The following is a 20,268-nucleotide window of genomic DNA, read 5'->3' on the forward strand; positions in this document are numbered from 1 at the left end:
ACCTTTGGAAAGGAGATGAGGAGGAATTTCTTTAGTCAGAGGGCGGTGAATCTGTGGAATTCATCGCCACAGACGGCTGTGGAGGCCAAGTCAATGGATATTTTTAAGGTGCAGATTGACAGGTTCTTGATCAGTACGGGTGTCAGGGGTTTTGGGGAGAAGGCAGGAGAATGGGGTTGAGGGGAAAGATAGACACAAAAAGCTGGAGTAACTCAGCGGGGCAGGCAGCATCTCTGGAGAGAAGGAATGGTCGACATTTCGGGTCGAGACCCTTCAAAGATAGATCAGCCCTGAGTACAGCAGAGTAGACTGGATGGGCTGGATGGAATAATTCAGCTCCTAGAACTTATGAATCTGATCGATGGTCAGTGTGGAGTCGGTGGGCAGGTTGGGACGGCCAGGCTGTCTATAACTTCAGCTCGTGGTCTTCAACTCACCTCCTCATCATGGCCTACTGCGATGTAAAACGATCGCTGCGGTTTGTAGCCTCGAAGCAACAGCAATTCCAGGCCTTGGAGAATTCCCTGAGGAAAATAAACACCAGATGGATTCAAGAACAATATTCCACCATATAGCATTTTACCAAATTGTTAGACTTTAGACTCTAGAGAGACAGCGAGGAAACAGGCCCTTCGGCCCACCGAGTCCAGGCCCTTCGGCCCACCGAGTCCAGGCCCTTCGGCCCACCGAGTCTAGGCCCTTCGGCCCACCGAGTCCATGCCCTTCGGCCCACCGAGTCCAGGCCCTTCGGCCCACCGAGTCCAGGCCCTTCGGCCCACCGAGTCCAGGCCCTTCGGCCCACCGAGTCCAGGCCCTTCGGCCCACCGAGTCCATGCCCTTCGGCCCACCGAGTCCATGCCCTTCGGCCCACCGAGTCCAGGCCCTTCGGCCCACCGAGTCCAGGCCCTTCGGCCCACCGAGTCCAGGCCCTTCGGCCCACCGAGTCCAGGCCCTTCGGCCCACCGAGTCCATGCCCTTCGGCCCACCGAGTCCATGCCCTTCGGCCCACCGAGTCCATGCCCTTCGGCCCACCGAGTCCATGCCCTTCGGCCCACCGAGTCCATGCCCTTCGGCCCACCGAGTCCAGGCCCTTCGGCCCACCGAGTCCAGGCCCTTCGGCCCACCGAGTCCAGGCCCTTCGGCCCACCGAGTCCACGCCGACCAGCGATACATTACATTATCTTACACACTAGGGTCAATTTACAGTTTCACCGAAGCAAATTAACCTACACACCCGAGTTTAGTTTGAGTTTAGTGTATTGTCACGTGTACCGAGCGAGGTACAGTGAAAAGCTTTTGTCGCGTGCTAACCAGTCGGCAGAAAGGCTACAATCGAGCCTCCTGTAGGCCTTTGGAGCGTGTGTGAAAACCGGAGCACCCGGAGAAAACCCACGCAGTCACAGGGGAGTGCGCGTGTGTTTGTAAACACTCCGTTCAGACAGCATCTGTAGTCGGGATCAAACCCGGGTTTCTGGCGCTGTGAGGCAGTAACTCTACCGCTGCCCCACCGTGCCGCCCCTGATAATTAATGCCCTGACAATTGATTCCCACGGAATAATCCACATGTTTATGAACAACAACATTTCTCGTAACAGAGATGTAGGGAATAATTTGTCATTCTTTTCCACATGAGCCGCAAGCTCTAAGATATTTAATGTGCCTGATTCCTTCCATTGAATGCCAAATCCCTTCAAAGAAAATAGGAAAGTTGGATGGCATTTGCTTAGTGAGGTAAAGTCTCGAATGACTCACTATTTAAGATTCCGTTTGTTCCAAAGCACTCTCACTAAGCCAGCTAAATAATCAACTCGGAGTCAAGGGTACGTAGGAAGGAATTGCCGATGCTGTTTCACACTGAAGACACAAAATGCTGGAGTAACTCAGCGGGACGGGCAGCATCACTGGAGAGAAAGAATAGGCGACGTTTCAGGTTGAGACCCTTCTTCGCCGTCAGTCATTCCTTCTCTCCAGAGATGCTGCCCGCCCCCGCTGAGTTACTCCAGCGTTTTGTGCCGATCTTCGGTCTAATCCAGCACCTGTTAGTTCCTTCCTACACGGTCTGTCTTTGCTGATCTGTGCACAATCACACACAAAGCAACTGACGAGTTTCAGCAGATTCTGCCCCGCTGAGAAACCGCTGACTCAGCACACTGCCGGGTTAATAAAAGCACCAGAAATATCTGGCCTTCTGCTGCGTTTGTCGATAATAACTTTCATTAACAGTTACGAGTCAAAAGTATGTCATTGTCATATGTCCCGAAACGGAACAATGAGATTATTACTAGCAGCAGCACAATGGACATGGAAACATAGTACTTTGTAATGCCCGTAATAAACAGCAGAAATGTTCATTGTGTGTATATGTCTCTATCCATCCATCCATCCATCCATCCATCCATCCATCCATCCATCCATCCATCCATCCATCCATCCATCCATCCATCTATCTATCTATCTATCTATCTATCTATCTTTCTATCAATCTATCTTTATGGAAGGAAACGTATTTGCTTATATAATATAAGAAGATAACAATAGACAATAGACAATAGACAATAGACAATAGACAATAGACAATAGACAATAGAAAATAGGTGCAGGAGTAGGCCATTCAGCCCTTCGAGCCAGCACCGCCATTCAATGCGATCATGGCTGATCACTATCAATCAGTACCCCGTTCCTGCCTTCTCCCCATACCCCCTCACTCCGCTATCCTTAAGAGCTCTATCCAGCTCTCTCTTGAAAGCATCCAACGAACTGGCCTCCACTGCCTTCTGAGGCAGAGAATTCCACACCTTCACCACCCTCTGACTGAAAAAGTTCTTCCTCATCTCCGTTCTAAATGGCCTACCCCTTATTCTCAAACTGTGGCCCCTTGTTCTGGACTCCCCCAACATTGGGAACATGTTATCTGCCTCTAATGTGTCCAATCCCCTAATTATCTTATATGTTTCAATAAGATCCCCCCTCATCCTTCTAAATTCCAGTGTATACAAACCCAATCGCTCCAGCCTTTCAACATACGACAGTCCCGCCATTCCGGGAATTAATCTAGTGAACCTACGCTGCACGCCCTCCATAGCAAGAATATCCTTCCTCAAATTTGGAGACCAAAACTGCACACAGTACTCCAGGTGCGGTCTCACCAGGGCCCGGTACAACTGTAGAAGGACCTCTTTGCTCCTATACTCAACTCCTCTTGTTACGAAGGCCAACATTCCATTGGCTTTCTTCACTGCCTGCTGAACCTGCATGCTTCCTTTCATTGACTGATGCACTAGGACACCCAGATCTCGTTGAACTCCCCCTCCTCCTAACTTGACACCATTCAGATAATAATCTGCCTTTCTATTCTTACTTCCAAAGTGAATAACCTCACACTTATCTACATTAAACTGCATCTGCCATGTATCCGCCCACTCACACAACCTGTCCAGGTCACCCTGCAGCCTTATTGCATCTTCCTCACAATTCACACTACCCCCCAACTTAGTATCATCTGCAAATTTGCTAATGGTACTTTTAATCCCTTCGTCTAAGTCATTAATGTATATCGTAAATAGCTGGGGTCCCAGCACCGAACCTTGCGGTACCCCACTGGTCACTGCCTGCCATTCCGAAAGGGACCCATTTATCCCCACTCTTTGCTTTCTGTCTGTTAACCAATTTTCTATCCATGTCAGTACCCTACCCCCAATACCATGTGCCCTAATTTTGCCCACTAATCTCCTATGTGGGACCTTGTCGAAGGCTTTCTGAAAGTCGAGGTACACCACATCCACTGACTCTCCCTTGTCAATTTTCCTAGTTACATCCTCAAAAAATTCCAGTAGATTTGTCAAGCATGATTTCCCCTTCGTAAATCCATGCTGACTCGGAACGATCCCGTTACTGCTATCCAAATGCTCAGCAATTTCGTCTTTTATAATTGACTCCAGCATTTTCCCCACCACTGATGTCAGACTAACTGGTCTATAATTACCCGTTTTCTCTCTCCCTCCTTTCTTAAAAAGTGGGATAACATTTGCTATTCTCCAATCCACAGGAACTGATCCTGAATCTATAGAACATTGAAAAATGATCTCCAATGCTTCCACTATTTCTAGAGCCACCTCCTTAAGTACTCTGGGATGCAGACCATCAGGCCCTGGGGATTTATCAGCCTTCAGTCCCATCAGTCTACCCAAAACCATTTCCTGCCTAACGTGGATTTCCTTCAGTTCCTCCATCACCCTAGGTTCTCCAGCCCCTAGAACATTTGGGAGATTGTGTGTATCTTCCTCAGTGAAGACAGATCCAAAGTAACGGTTTAACTCGTCTGCCATTTCTTTGTTCCCCATAATAAATTCCCCTGCTTCTGTCTTCAAGGGACCCACATTTGCCTTGACTATTTTTTTCCTCTTCACGTACCTAAAAAAACTTTTGCTATCCTCCTTTATATTATTGGCTAGTTTACCCTCGTACCTCATCTTTTCTCCTCGTATTGCCTTTTTAGTTAACTTTTGTTGCTCTTTAAAAGAGTCCCAATCCTCTGTCTTCCCACTCTTCTTTGCTATGTTATACTTCCTCTCCTTAATTTTTATGCTGTCCCTGACTTCCCTTGTCAGCCACAGGTGTCTCTTACTCCCCTTAGAGTCTTTCCACCTCTTTGGAATAAATTGATCCTGCAACCTCTGCATTATTCCCAGGAATACCTGCCATTGCTGTTCTACCGTCTTCCCTGCTAGGGCCTCCTTCCAATCAATTTTGGCCAGCTCCCGCCTCATGCCTCTGTAATCCCCTTTGCTATACTGTAATACCGACACTTCCGATTTTCCCTTCTGCCTTTCCATTTGCAGAGTAAAACTTATCATGTTGTGATCACTGCCTCCTAATGGCTCTTTTACCTCTAGTCCCCTTATCAGATCAGGATCATTACACAACACTAAATCCAGAATTGCCTTCTCCCTGGTAGGCTCCAGTACAAGCTGTTCTAAGAATCCATCTCGAAGGCACTCTACAAACTCTCTTTCCTGGGGTCCATTTCCAACCTGATTTTCCCAGTCTACCTGCATGTTGAAATCTCCCATAACCACCGTAGCATTACATTTTTGACACGCCAATTTTATCTCCTGATTTAACTTGCACCCTAAGTCGAGGCTACTGTTTGGGGGCCTATAGATAACTCCCATTAGGGTCTTTTTACCCTTACAATTTCTCATTTCTATCCATACTGATTCAACATCTCCTGATTCTATGTCACCCCTTGCAAGGGAATGAATATCATTCCTTACCATCAGAGCAACCCCACCCCCTCTGCCCACCTGTCTGTCTTTTCTATACGTTGTGTACCCCTGAATATTCAGTTCCCAGCCCTGGTCCTCTTGTAGCCATGTCTCAGTGATCCCTACAACATCATACTTGCCCATGACTAACAGAGCCTCAAGCTCATCCACTTTATTTTTTATACTACGCGCATTTAAGTACAACACTTTAACTTCTGTATTTACCTCCCCTCTCACATCGGTCACAATTGGCCCTGCCCTTAATTTCTTTTCCGCTCTAGAACTTCTGTTCCCATTCTTCCGAGAGTCTTTTGCAATATCTCCTGTATTCCCTTTTACCTCATCTTCATATTCACAATTTGTTAACCCCTCCCCCCCACTACTTAGTTTAAAGCCACAGGTGTCACACTAGCAAACCTGCCTGCCAGAATGTTTGTCCCCCTGCTGTTAAGATGCAACCCGTCCCGACCCGACCCGTCCCGACCCGACCCGTAACTGCAGATGCTGGTACAAATCGAAGGTATTTATTCACAAAATGCTGGAGTAACTCAGCAGGTCAGGCAGCATCTCAGGAGAGAAGGAATGGGTGACGTTTCGGGTCGAGACCCTTCTTCAGACTGACGTATTTGCTTATATATCCCTTCCAGATATATTCAGACAAATTTGCTTATATATCCCTTCCAGATCGCTCGGCTCCCTCTCCCCTGACTCAGTCTGAAGAAGGGTCTCAACCCGAGATGTCACCCATTCCTTCTCTTCAGAGATGCCGCCCATCAGTCAAGGCAATGGCCTCCACACGCAAGCTGGTTTAAGCAAGTGAAGGGAAAGTGTTCAGGTACAATACCATGACAGCTAGCTTGTCGTCCAAGGCTCCCCGCCCGTATATGAAGCCGTTGCGCTCCTCCGCGGAGAATGGCGGGACCTCCCACTCCCTGTCGATGGCAGGAACCACATCCAGGTGGGCGCACAGGATGTAGGGCTGCAGAGAGCTGTTTGACCCACGGATGGAGAACAGGTGGCTGTAGTCGGCAATGGTCTCGTGGTGCACCACGCTGGAGGAAAACACGGTCGGGAAGGCTGCAAGGACACAAGAAAATGGAGTCGATAGAGAGGCGCGGCGTGGAAGCTGGCCCTTCGGCCCGTTGACCCTTCCCCTGCCCACCCTCAGCCACCCATGTACACCAGTTCTGTTTAGTTTACAGATACAGTGTGGATAGGGACTAGGGTTGCCAACTTCCTCACTCCCAAATAAGGGACAAAGGGTGATGTCACCGCACCGCGTCCCCACGTGACCTCACCCAGCCAGCGGCCACGTGCTCCCGCTCCACCAATGGCGGCCGCCATTCAATATGATCATGGTTGATCATCTAAAATCAGTACCCCGTTCCTGCTTTTTCCCCATATCCCGTGATTCCTTGATATAGACGGTGGTACAGAGAGATTTAGATCAAATGAATGAAAGACATGCAAACAATTAGGGCAGTGCTGAAGGTTAGTTGCGATGCTGCCAACCATTGCCAATTTTCCATTAAGATCGAGACACAATGTCAATATTTCAGGACTAATAGGAATGGGGGAAGAGTTTTGAAGCAAAGGACTGCAGACGCTGGTTAATACACAACGGAGCTCAAAGCTCTGAATCAGTCTGGAGTAGAGTCTTGGGTTGGGACCCATCTCCCGACTCAACATGGATAGGTGACGTTTCACAGAGTGCTGGAGTAACTCAGCGGGTCAGGCATCATCTCTGGAGAACATGGATGGGTGACGTTTCACAGAGTGCTGGAGTAACTCAGCGGGTCAGGCAGCATCTGTGGAGGACATGGATAGGTGACGTTTCACAGAGTGCTGGAGTAACTCAGCGGGTCAGGCAGCATCTGTGGAGGACATGGATGGGTGACGTTTCACAGAGTGATGGAGTAACTCAGCGGGTCAGGCATCATCTCTGGAGAACATGGATGGGTGACGTTTCACAGAGTGCTGGAGTAACTCAGCGGGTCAGGCAGCATCTCTGGAGAACATGGATGGGTGACGTTTCTGTCGAGAATGGGGAACGAGCTCATGGCCTTTACGTTGAAAAGATGACCAACAAAAAAGTAACCTTCTTCCAAGAATCATTTGGTTTGAAATATGTTGCAGGAAACCATTTGTCTAAGTGACTGCAAATTTCAAGTAATTTAAGCAGGCCACAAAGTCCACTGGGTTTTAAACTCAGATGCATTAAAGATTCTGAACGATTCACATCAATGGAACTTCCTCTTTCTACTCAGTTTCAGCAGAGTTCCAGCCATTGCAACATAAAAGAACCCAGAATTACGATAAATGAAAACATTAATTCAGAGAAGAGAGAAAGAACTGCAGATGTGGGGCCTTGAGCAAAATACCAAGTGCTGGAGGAACTCAACAGGTCAGGTAGCACCTGTGGAGTAGATGGACCGGCGATGTTTCAGCTTGGGACCCTTCTTCATTGATTGTGGCAGAGGGGAGAAAGCTGGAAAAGAGAGTGGGGGCGGGACAAAGCCTGACGAGTGATAGGTGGATACAGGTGAAGGGGGGGGGGGGGGTTTGATTGTTGGCAAGGACCAGAGATGAAAAGACTAAAGGTGTGAAGAGGGGAGAATTGTGAAGCCAGAGGAAGGATGGGGAGAAATGGGTAGGAGACCAGGGTGGAGTGGGCTGGTGAGAGGGAGGGGAAAATGGGGGGTGGGGTGTCTGTAAGTTAGTTACATAAAACTGAGGATTTTAATGTTCATTAGGGTTAGGGTTAGGGTGTGATTTGTGTAACATTGTGTAATGTGTGTTTGTGTGTGTGTGTAATGTGTGTGTGCGTGTATGCGCATGTTTGTGTGCCTGTGTGTGTGTGTGTGTGTGCATGTGTGTGCTTGTGTGTGTGTGCGCATGTGTGTGTGTCTGTGTGTGCCTGTGTGTGTGTGTGTGTGTGCCTATGTGTGTGTGTGTGCATGTGTGCGCATGTTTGTGTGTGCTTGTGTGTGTGTGTGCGCATGCGTGTGTGTCTGTGTGTGCCTGTGTGTGTGTGTGTGTGTGCCTATGTGTGTGTGTGTGCATGTGTGCGCATGTTTGTGTGCCTGTGTGTGTGTGCTTGTGTGTGTGTGTGCGCATGCGTGTGTGTCTGTGTGTGCCTGTGTGTGTGTGTGTGTGTGTGCCTATGTGTGTGTGTGCCTGTGTACGTGCGTGCCTCTGTGTGTGTGTGTGTGTGCGTGCCTGTGTGCATGTGTGCGTGTGTGTGTGTGCATGTGTGCGTGTGTGTGTGTGTGTATGGGTGTGTGTGTGCGTGCGTGTGTGTGTGTGTGTGTGTGTGCGTGCGTGCCTGTGTGCGTGCGTGCCTGTGTGCGTGTGCGTGTGTGTGTGCGTGTGTGTATGTGTGTGTGTGCGTGCGTGTGTGTGTGTGTGTGTGTGTGCGTGCGTGCCTGTGTGCGTGTGTGTGTGTGCGTGTGCGTGTGTGTGTGTGTGTATGTGTGTGTGTGCGTGCATGCCTGTGTGCATGTGTGCCTGTGTGTGTGTGTGCCTTCGTGTCTGTTTATGCACGCAGTTCTCCTTATTACAACATGATGCGGAAATCCAGTAAATTTCACAACTGTCTGAAAGAGTAAAGCATCAGGCAAAAGGAACCTCAGGGGCAATTTTCTCATTGGGGCGGGGAGTCTGTATCTGGAAGGAGCTGCCGGAGGCAGGTGTGGAAGCAGTGCAATGACACAGGTTAGATATATGGATAGGAGAGGTTTAGAGAGCAATGGGCCGAAGGGACATACGTTCATAAGTCATAGGAGCATAAGTAGGCCATTCAGCCCATTGAATCTATTCCGCCATTCAATCATGGCTGATCTATCTTTCCCTCTCAACCTCATTCTCTTGCTGTCTCCCCATAACCTTTGTCACCGTTAGTATTCAACGAAGCCAGTGTGTCATCAGCATGGGTAAGGTAGGCCGAAGGCAAGCCGAGCGAGGTTCACCAGCTCAACCCACGAGTCAACTATTGGAGATTCTGAAGGAAACAATTGAACTTTGCAGGGTGGGACATTTGAATCCCTTTCAATGGAATGAGGAGCAAACACTGTTATCTTCCGGTCTTAAACAGAAAACGTGTGGAGTTCGTGCTTGCTGCATTGCGGGGAGACTGTCTTTAATCTGTGCTAACATGTGGGATGTGAGAGGACTGTGGTCTCATTAAGTAATTTAACATTTGGATTGAAGATTCAGATTGCAGCTGGCTAACTAAATAGATCCGGAGAGGAACATCAATCAAAAAAAGTCACATTGATCACGGAACTAGGGAGGTTATGCAAACAAATCTGGATCACCAGTGTCCTTGAGACAAGGAGGTGTGCCAACCGTATCTATCCAGGCATGAAAGATAGACACAAAATGCTGGAGTAACTCAGCGGGACCGGCAGCATCTCTGGAGAGAAGGAACGGGTGACGTTTCAGGTCCAGACCCGTCTTCAGACTGAGAGTCAGGGGAGAGGGAGATAATAATAATAATTATTTTATATTCCTTTATTCGTCCCACACCGGGGAAATTTACAGTGTTACAGCAGCAAAGTGGAGAGCAAGAGATCATTCATCTATATACTAAAACTCTCATTTGTTATCTTGTTTGTGACTGAACTTCAGCCAAAACGGTACACGATAGTGCGACAATTGTAGGCCCACCTTACTCACCGTTGTCACTTTAGTGATAATGCAAGTAGTTTTATTGAGATCGGTGTTATATTTTTTAAGTTATTCACATTTTTAAGTTTAAAAGGAGGGGAGGGGGAGGGGAGGAGGGAGGGAGGGGGAGTGGGGGAGAAGGGAGAGGGGAGGTAGGGGTTGAGGAGAGAGGGGAGGGGGGGAGGACAGGGTGCTGCACCAATGCACGAGAGCTTTGGGCCCAACGGGTCCACTTGGTCCAGTTATAATTAAAAGTAAAGACAAGGACAAATTGTCATCAGTTTACTGTGTATTCCTTAACTGTTATTGTTGACTCGTCTGCTGGGAGCAGTGCTGATTGTGCAGTCTCACAGCAGCGGGAAGGAAGGGCCTCCTATATCTCTCCTTCACACACTTGGGGTGAAGGAGTCTGTCACTGAAGGAGCTACTCAGGGCAGTGACAGTGTCCTGCATGGGGTGGGAGTCATTGTCCAGCAGCGATGGATCTCCTGTGGCGTTCTGTGCTGCATCTTGGTGGGACCAGTCTGTTGCTGAAGGTGCTCCTCAGGTTGACCAGTATGTGATGGAGGGGGTGAGCTGTATTGTCCAGGATGCTCCACAGTTTGAGGAGCATCCTCCCCTCCAAGACCACCTCCCCATGAATCCAACTCCACCCCCAGGACGGAGCCAGCCTTCCTGATGAGTTTGTTGATCCTGTTAGTGTCCGCGGCCTTCGCCCTGCTGCCTCGGCACACGCCAGCGTACGAGATGGCACTGGCCACCTCCGATCGGTAGAACATCTGCAGCATCTTACTGCAGATGTTGAAGGAGCAGAGTCTTCTCAAACAGCACAGACGGCTCTGCCCCTTCTTGTGCAGCGCCTCAGCGTTCCTGGACCAGTCCAGTTTACTGTCCAGGTACACTCCAAGGTATTTGTACTCCCTGGTAAACTGCACATCCACACCATGGATGGACACAGGGACAGTGGTGTTCCTCTCCTCCTGAATCCCACCACTAACTCTTTAGTCTTGTTGGTGTTGAGCTGCCGGTGATTCAGCCCACATCACTCAACCATTCAGTGACACACTAGGTCCGGCCCAGGTCATCGGAGGTGTTGTGAATGATCAGCCATGATCACATTGAATGGCGGTGCTGGCTCGAAGGGCCGAATGGCCTCCTCCTGCACCTGTTGCCTATTGTCTATTGTCTATTGTCTATTGTCTATTAATGCCCCAGAGCCACCTCCATAACCGGCTGTGCAGCTATTTCACACGATCCACCCGCATTAATACAGCAGAGCACGCACCCTTGCCTCTGGAGGTTATGCATTGAGATGTTCCTACCATGAAACATGCAACGACATCCTGCTCTGACTACCGAGAGTTGTGTTGTTGGAGATCCCATCTTGTGCGGCGTGGCGGTGCAGCGGTCAGTACTGCTGCCTCGAAGCTCCAGGGAACTGGGTTCAATCCTGACCTCGGGTGTTGTTCAGCGAATATAGTTCAGTTTAGTTTAGTTTAGTGATACATCCCAGAAACAGGCCCTTCGGCCCACCGAGTCCGCACCGACCAGCGATCCCCGCACACTAGCACTATCCTACACACACTAGGGACAATTTTACATTTATATCAAGCCCATTAACTTACAAACCTGTACATCTTTGGAGTGTGGGAGGAAACCGAAGATCTCGGAGAAAATCTACACGGTCATGGTGAGAACGTACAAACTCCGTACAGACAGCACCTGTCATTAGGATCGAAGCCCAGTCTCTGGTGCTGTGAGGCAGCAACTCTACCGCCGCGCATTGTTGCATGGAGAGCATAGCTTTCAGTTGAGAGGGGCCAACGTTTAAAAGAGATGCATGGAGCAAGTTTTGCTTTAAACAGAGTTTGGTGAGGGCCTGGAACGCGTTGCCAGGGATGGTGGTGGAGGCAGAGAGAATCGCAGCCTTTAAGAAAAGGCACACGGTTATAGATCACAAACAGACAAGAGAGCGCCATTTTAGAGGATATCATAGAAACACAGACAATAGGTGCAGGAGTAGGCCATTCAGCCTTTCGAGCCAGCACTGCCATTCAATATGATCATGGCTGATCATCCAAAATCAGTACCCCATTCCTGCTTTCTCCCCATATCCCTGGATTCCGTTCGCCCTAAGAGCTAAATCTACAGTAACTCTCTCTTGAATACATCTCACAACCCAGTTGTAAGAGAGATCAATACTCCAGAACCCCAGCGGTGTGAATATTGACTCCTCTAACTTCAAGTAACCCTTGCTTCCCCTCTCTCTCCATCCCTCCCCCTTCCCAGTTCTCCGACCAGTCTGACTGTCCCCGATTACATTTTATCACTGTTTGCTTTGTTGCTAAAAATTATATGCAGTGTTCTACATTTTCCTTGATCTCCATCCTCTTTGTCTCGTTTTCACACCTTATGCCGTCTTATCTCTGCATGAGATAAGAGGTGGAAGAGAGGAGGACACAACTCTCTGGGTGAAAAAGTTTTTTCTCACCTCAGTTTTAAATGGCCTCCCTTTTATTCTTAGACCATGTGGTCCCAGGTTTAGTAATTTCCTCAACTGAACTAATTTCCTTCCCAGAAACACATCAATACACCGTGGGATTTTCCAAACATCCAGTGGTTACAAGGTCATCCATACCGGAAACGGCTACAATTCCGGCCTCGTTTCCCAGCTCAACCTCTCTCCTCCTAACACTGCCCGACTTGTCTCTCCCATTAAAGTCCTGGCACGCACTCTCCACCCAAAACCTTCACAATTCCTTCCCCTCCACAGATTGTTATTCCAAAAATAAACTTTATTCAGGATAAAAAATCTATAGAAGCCCCATAACGGTACAAAAACTCTTAGAATATAGACCAGAGAACACTGCTGCACAAGTACAGAATGGCACGGTGGTTTAGATTTTTTTAGATTTTAGATTTAGAGATACAGCGCAGAAACAGGCCCTTCGGCCCACCGGGTCCGCACCGCCCAGCGATCCCCGCACACTAACACTATCCTACACCAACTAGGGACAATTTTTGCATTTGCAAAGCCAATTAACCTACATACCTGTACGTCTTTGGAGTGTGGGAGGAAACCAAAGATCTCGGAGAAAACCCACGCAGGTCACGGGGAGAACGTACAAACACCGTACAGACGGCGCCCGTAGTCAGGATCGAACCTGAGTCTCCGGCGCTGCATTCGCTGTAAGGCAGCAACTCTACCGAAGGACGTGCAGGCTTGTAGGTTCACTGGCTTCTGTAAATTGTCCCTCGTGTGTAAGATCGAGCTAGTGTGCGGGTGATCGCTGGTCGGCATGGACTCGGTGGGCCGAAGGACCTGCTTCCACGCTGTGTCTCCAAATGAAACTAAACCAAACAGGCCCTTCGGCCCACAATGCCTGTGCTGAACTTAATGCCAAGACCATCTCTTATCTACCTGGGCATAACCCATACCCCTCCATTCCCTGCATATCCATGTGCCGATCTAAAAGCCTCTTAAACACCACTATCGCACCTGCCTCCACCACCAGCCCTGGCAGCTCATTCCAGGCCCCCACCACCCTCTGGGTATAAAGGTCGCCCCACACATCTCCTTAAAACTTTGTCCCTCTCACCTAAAAACTATGCCTTCTTCACTCATCCACAGTGTCCACACATTCAACAGTGTGATACACAGTAATGTTTGCATACCTTTAAACAACCTCCCCCCCTTGCCCCTCATGTAGGCATTGGACTCTGGCCCTCAATGTCCAGCAGCGGAAGGCCCTTAGACTGTGGTCCTCCCCAACAGAGCCTTGGCGTTGGCTGCATCGAGCTTCAGTGCGTCGCTCAGCACCTACTCCAGCAGTCTGCAGCGGGCCAGACGGCAACATTCCCCAACGGATTCCCAACATTCCCTGGCGGCCATCTGGCTCTTTCAGAACACCAACACGTTTCAGATGTTGCTCGACGCACTGCCTTACTCCAGCTGTGAGTTGTTTTTGCTCCCCAGCATCCACCCCATCTACTGCATCTATCCTGATCATTTCGAGGATTCGAGAACTAGAGAGCATTGGCTTCAGATGAGAGGAGAAATATTTAATAGGAACCTGAGGTGCAATCTTTACCACTCAGAGGGTGGTGGGTGTATGGAACGAGCTGCCAGAGGAAATAAAGACATGAGTTGCTAGAGTAACTCAGCGGGTCGGGCATCTCTGGGTAACATGGACAGATGATGTTTCGGGTCAGGTAACTACTTCCAACTGAGGAAGGGTCCCAACCCGAAATGCCATCTATCCATCCATCATCTCCAGAGATGCTGCTTGACCCCTTGAGTTATTCCAGCACTTTGTGTCTTTTTTTGTAAACCAGCCTCTGCAATTCCTTGTGTCTGCCAGAGGAAATGGTTGAGGCAGGTAAAATAACAGCATTTAGGGTGGCCGGGTGAAGTCGCTGCCTCACACCGGGGTTCGATCCCGAACACGGGCGCTGTCTGTACGGAGTTTGGACGATCTCCCCGTGACCCGCGTGGGTTTTCTCTGGGTTCCCTGGTTTCCACCCACGCTCCAAAGACGTGCAGGTTTAATAATTGGCTTTGGTAGAAATTGGAAATTGTCCCCAGTGAATATGAGAGTGCTAGTGTACGGGGTGATTGCTGGTCAGTGCGGACTCAGTGGGCCGAAGGGCCTGTTTCTCCATGGTGTCACTGAACTAAACCAAATAAGTCTAAAGTACGTGGACAGGAGAGGTTCAGGGGGATATGGGACCAGCTTGGTTGGGGCATCTTGGATGTGTTGGGTCAAAGGGCCTTCTAGCTGTGCTGTGTGTGGTCTCTCCACTTCACCCGCTGCTCCCTTACTAGTGAACCACCCCCTCTTCCCAAATCTCAAAGGTCACTGACCTTTCAGTCCTGGGCCCCCTCCACTGTCAGAGTGAGGCCAAATGCCAATTGGAGGAACAGCACCTCATATTTCGCCTGGGCAGCTTACACCCCAGCGGTATGAATATTGCCTTCTCTAACTTCAAGCATCCCCTCTCTCTCCATCCCTCTCCCACCCAAGTTGTACTAGTTTCAAAGTCGTCTTGTTGAGTCTCATTGTCTGTTGAGTCTCATTGTCAAGGGGTTGGAGAGGCTAGATGCGGGAAGATTGTTCCCGATGTTGGGGAAGTCCAGAACCAGGGGTCACAGCTTAAGGATAAGGGGGAAGTCTTTTAGGACCGAGATGAGAAAACATTTCTTCACACAGAGAGTGGTGAGTCTGTGGAATTCTCTGCCACAGGAGGTAGTTGAGGCCAGTTCATTGGCTATATTTAAGAGGGAGTTAGATGTGGCCCTTGTGGCTAAAGGGATCAGGGGGTATGGAGAGAAGGCAGGTACGGGATACTGAGCTGGATGATCAGCCATGATCATATTGAATGGCGGTGCAGGCTCGAAGGGCCGAATGGCCTACTCCTGCACCTATTTTCTATGTCTCTATGTAGCTTGTTTTCACCTAGCCCACAACTAACAATAGACAATAGACAATAGACAATAGGTGCAGGAGTAGGCCATTCAGCCCTTCGAGCCAGCACCGCCATTCAATGCGATCATGGCTGATCACTCTCAATCAGTACCCCGTTCCTGCCTTCGCCCCATACCCCCTAACTCCGCTATCCTTAAGAGCTCTATCCAGCTCTCTCTTGAAAGCATCCAACGAACTGGCCTCCACTGCCTTCTGAGGCAGAGAATACCACACCTTCACCACCCTCTGACTGAAAAAGTTCTTCCTCATCTCCGTTCTAAATGGCCTACCCCTTATTCTTAAACTGTGGCCCCTTGTTCTGGACTCCCCCAACATTGGGAACATGTTATCTGCCTCTAATGTGTCCAATCCCCTAATTATCTTATATGTTTCAATAAGATCCCCCCTCATCCTTCTAAATTCCAGTGTATACAAGCCCAATCGCTCCAGCCTTTCAACATACGACAGTCCCGCCATTCCGGGAATTAACCTAGTGAACCTACGCTGCACGCCCTCCATAGCAAGAATATCCTTCCTCAAATTTGGAGACCAAAACTGCACACAGTACTCCAGGTGCGGTCTCACCAGGGCCCAGTACAACTGTAGAAGGACCTCTTTGCTCCTATACTCAACTCCTCTTGTTACGAAGGCCAACATTCCATTGGCTTTCTTCACTGCCTGCTGTACCTGCATGCTTCCTTTCATTGACTGATGCACTAGGACACCCAGATCTCGTTGAACTCCCCCTCCTCCTAACTTGACACCATTCAGATAATAATCTGCCTTTCTATTCTTGCTTCCAAAGTGAATAACCTCACACTTATCTACATTAAACTGCATCTGCCATGTATCCGCCCACTCACACAACCTGTCCAAGTCACCCTGCAGCCTTATTGCATCTTCCTCACAATTCACACTACCCCCCAACTTAGTATCATCTGCAAATTTGCTAATGGTACTTTTAATCCCTTCGTCTAAGTCATTAATGTATATCGTAAATAGCTGGGGTCCCAGCACCGAACCTTGCGGTACCCCACTGGTCACTGCCTGCCATTCCGAAAGGGACCCATTTATCCCCACTCTTTGCTTTCTGTCTGTCAACCAATTTTCTATCCATGTCAGTACCCTACCCCCAATACCATGTGCCCTAATTTTGCCCACTAATCTCCTATGTGGGACCTTGTCGAAGGCTTTCTGAAAGTCGAGGTACACCACATCCACTGACTCTCCCTTGTTTCGGCCTGTTTCCTGTATCATCGTTACATTTTTGCTTATCTTTCATTAATTTGTTCTCTTTCTCTCTACATCGCCGTCTGTATCTCTCATTTCCCTTTCCCCTGACTCTCAGTCTGAAGAAAGGTCTCGACCCGAAACGCCACCTATTCCTCTTCTCCAGGGACACTGTCTGATCCGCTGAGGTACTCCAGCTTTTTGTGTCTACCTTCTGTTTAAACCAGCATCCTTCCAACACCATAGAATACATATAGTTACATTGTTCCCTGAAAGTGGTGTCACGGGAAGATATGGTGGTCAAGAAGGCTTTTGTTACATTGACCTTGATCGGTCAGGGTACTGAGTATATAGAGACATTCTGTTACAGTCGTACAAGGTGTTTGTGAGGCCATGTTTGGATTATTTTGTTCCGTTTTGGGAATATTATGTTTAGGTTGTTGCTATGTCCTCCTAAAGAAAGAATGTTGTTAAGCTGGAGAGTGCAGAGAAAATTTACAAGGATGTTGCCAGGGCTCCACGCCCTGAGCTACAGGGAGGGAGGGGTTGGGAAGGTTTGGATTTTAAGTCTTGGGGTGCTGGAAGCTGAGGGGCTGATCTTATAGAGGTGTACAAATCACCAGAGCAATGTGCAGGGTGAATGCACACAGTTGCTTCACAGAGGGGAGGGTGGGGAACCACTGGACATAGGTTTAAGGTGAGAGGGGAAAGATTTGATAGGAACCTGAGGGGCACGTTTTCCACACAGAGTGAGGGGGGGGGGGGGGGGGAGTGCATGGAACGAGCTGCCGGAGGAGGTAGTTGAGGCAGCGACTATAACAGCATTTCAAATGACATTTGGACAGGTGCGTGGATGGGACGGGTTTAGAAGGGTCGGGGCCATACGTCGGCAGGTGGGGCCAGTGTAGATGGGGCATGTGGCTTGGCGTGGGCAGGTTGGGCTAACGGAGAGGGATTGTGGAGGGGGGGGGGGGGGGTTGGAGAAAGACACAAAAAGCTGGGGTAACTAACTCAGGGGGTCAGACAGCATCCCGGAGAGAAGGGTCAGGTGAGAGAGAGAGGGAGAGAGGGAGGGAGAGGGAGAGGGGGAGAGAAAGGGGGAATGAGGGGGAGAGAGGGAGAGAGGGGGGAGAGGGAGAGAGGGGGAGAGGGGGAGAGAAAGGGGGAATGAGGGGGAGAGAGGGAGAGAGGGGGGAGAGGGAGAGAGGGGAGGAGGGAGAGGGAGAGGGGGAATGAGGGGGAGAGAGGGAGAGACAGAGAGAGACAGAGAGAGAGGGAGAGAGGGGGAGAGAGGGGGAGAGGGGGGAGAGGGGGAGAGAGAGAGAGAGAGAGAGAGGGGGAGAGGGGGAGAGAGAGAGACAGAGAGAGAGAGAGAGAGAGAGAGAGAGAGAGAGAGAGAGAGAGAGAGAGAGAGAGAGAGAGAGGGAAAGAGAGGGGGAGAGGGAGAGAAGGGGGAGAGAGAGGGAGAGGAGAGAGAGGGGGGGAATGAGGGGGAGAGGGGGAGAGACAGAGAGAGACAGAGAGAGACAGAGAGAGAGGGAGAGAGGGGGAGAGGGGGAGAGAGAGAGACAGAGAGAGAGAGAGAGAGAGAGAGAGAGGGAAAGAGAGGGGGAGAGGGAGAGAAGGGGGGAGAGAGAGGGGAGAGGGAGAGAGGGGGGAGAGAGGGGAGAGAGGGGGAGAGGGGGAATGAGGGGGAGAGGGGGAGGGAGAGGGAGACAGAGAGAGGGAGAGAGAGAGAGGTACCTGTGGATAGATGGAGTGCGAACTGTGTCAGGGCGGAGTAGTTGAGTCTGGACTGTCCGCTGGACACAGTGGGGATGCGGAGAGCTGCCCTGAAGACCTCCAGCATCTGCTCTCTCTCCAGGGGGGTGAAGTCTCCGTCGTGGGTCGGTGGGTGTGCGCTCTCCCATCGTTGGCCGCCCCCGTCCCCGGGGCTGAAGGTGTAGGTGCGGATCAACAGGGCGCCCATGAAGATCAGGAGCAGGGAGAAGATGACCAGGGCGACCAGGGCGGTGGTCCTCCTCACCCTGGTCCTTTTGTCCTTCATGTCAGTGACAGAGCCTGGCATCGAGCTGTGTGTGTCTCTCTCTCTCTCTCTCTCTCTCTCTCTGTGTGTGTGTGGACCAGTCTTGCCTCCAGCTGTCCTCGGCGGCGAGTGAAGTAGCGCCGGCAACAACAGCAGCAGCAACAGCAACTTCACAAACACCGCCCACAAACCCTCCCACAGACAACTCGCACAACCCTGCCCCCTCCAACACAACGTGCTCAGGACAACGGCGTGTGAGTGAGCCTGGCACCCTCCTGTACAGTCCAGGTCTAGCCCAGGCTAGCTCCATGCCAAAAGGGGTGCCGGCAACCCAGCCCCCAACTCCCCAACAGACCCATGAGCCGCACACAGTCCCTGCAAAAACAACCTTCCTTCCACCCTCTTTCCCAGCCCCACCGTTGAGTGGAAACAAATAACCGCAGATGCTGGATAATGCACAGACAAGGAAGGTCACAACAGGCAGCGAGCTGGTCGAGCAAGAGTCAAAGGGTTGTATTGTCGTGTGTCCCACGCAGAAGTACAGTGACATTCTTACGTGCTGCAGCACAACAGGATATGTAAACGTGGTACACTGTAAACAATGTGGTAGACAATAGACAATAGACAATAGACAATAGACAATAGACAACAGACAACAGACAACAGACAACAGACAATAGACAACAGACAACAGACAACAGACAACAGACAACAGACAATAGACAATAGACAACAGACAATAGACAACAGACAATAGACAATAGACAACAGACAATAGACAACAGACAACAGACAACAGACAACAGACAACAGACAATAGACAATAGACAACAGACAACAGACAACAGACAATAGACAATAGACAATAGACAACAGACAACAGACAACAGACAACAGACAACAGACAATAGACAATAGACAACAGACAACAGACAACAGACAATAGACAATAGACAATAGACAACAGACAACAGACAACAGACAATAGACATCAGACAATAGACAACAGACAATAGACAATAGACAATAGACAACAGACAATAGACAATAGACAACAGACAACAGACAACAGACAACAGACAATAGACAATAGACAACAGACAATAGACAATAGACAATAGACAATAGACAATAGACAACAGACAATAGACAACAGACAACAGACAACAGACAACAGACAACAGATAATAGACAATAGACAATAGACAATAGACAATAGACAATAGACAACAGACAATAGACAACAGACAACAGACAACAGACAACAGACAACAGACAACAGATAATAGACAATAGACAATAGACAATAGACAACAGACAATAGACAATAGACAATAGACAATAGACAATAGACAACAGACAACCGACAATAGACAACAGACAACAGACAATAGACAATAGACAATAGACAACAGACAATAGACAACAGACAATAGACAATAGACAACAGACAATAGACAATAGACAACAGACAACAGACAATAGACAACAGACAATAAACAACAGACAATAGACAATAGACAACAGACAACAGACAATAAACAACAGACAATAGACAATAGACAATAGACAATAGACAACAGACAATAGACAATAGACAATAGACAACAGACAA

At 49.3% G+C, this 20,268-nt stretch overlaps 1 protein-coding gene across 3 annotated transcripts in view; it reads right to left on the bottom strand.

Annotated features, from left to right (window-relative positions):
* Window positions 1-18,781, bottom strand: part of LOC144605342 (N-fatty-acyl-amino acid synthase/hydrolase PM20D1-like) — a 58,323-nt gene extending 39,542 nt beyond the window's left edge. For 2 of the 3 annotated variants that reach the window (XM_078420478.1, XM_078420476.1), the window contains exons 1-3: window positions 18,371-18,781; window positions 6,109-6,341; window positions 438-524 (exon numbers count right to left, since the gene is read on the bottom strand). In XM_078420478.1, coding sequence (XP_078276604.1) covers window positions 438-524; window positions 6,109-6,341; window positions 18,371-18,695 — 645 coding nt within the window. In that variant the 5' untranslated portion in view covers window positions 18,696-18,781. The remainder of the gene's footprint in view (window positions 1-437; window positions 525-6,108; window positions 6,342-18,370) is intronic. The other variant, XM_078420477.1, reaches the window with a different exon arrangement.
* Window positions 18,782-20,268: the final 1,487 nt, after the last annotated feature.

This window comes from Rhinoraja longicauda, chromosome 24 (assembly GCF_053455715.1).
Source record: "Rhinoraja longicauda isolate Sanriku21f chromosome 24, sRhiLon1.1, whole genome shotgun sequence".
Taxonomy (NCBI): Eukaryota; Metazoa; Chordata; class Chondrichthyes; order Rajiformes; family Arhynchobatidae; genus Rhinoraja; species Rhinoraja longicauda.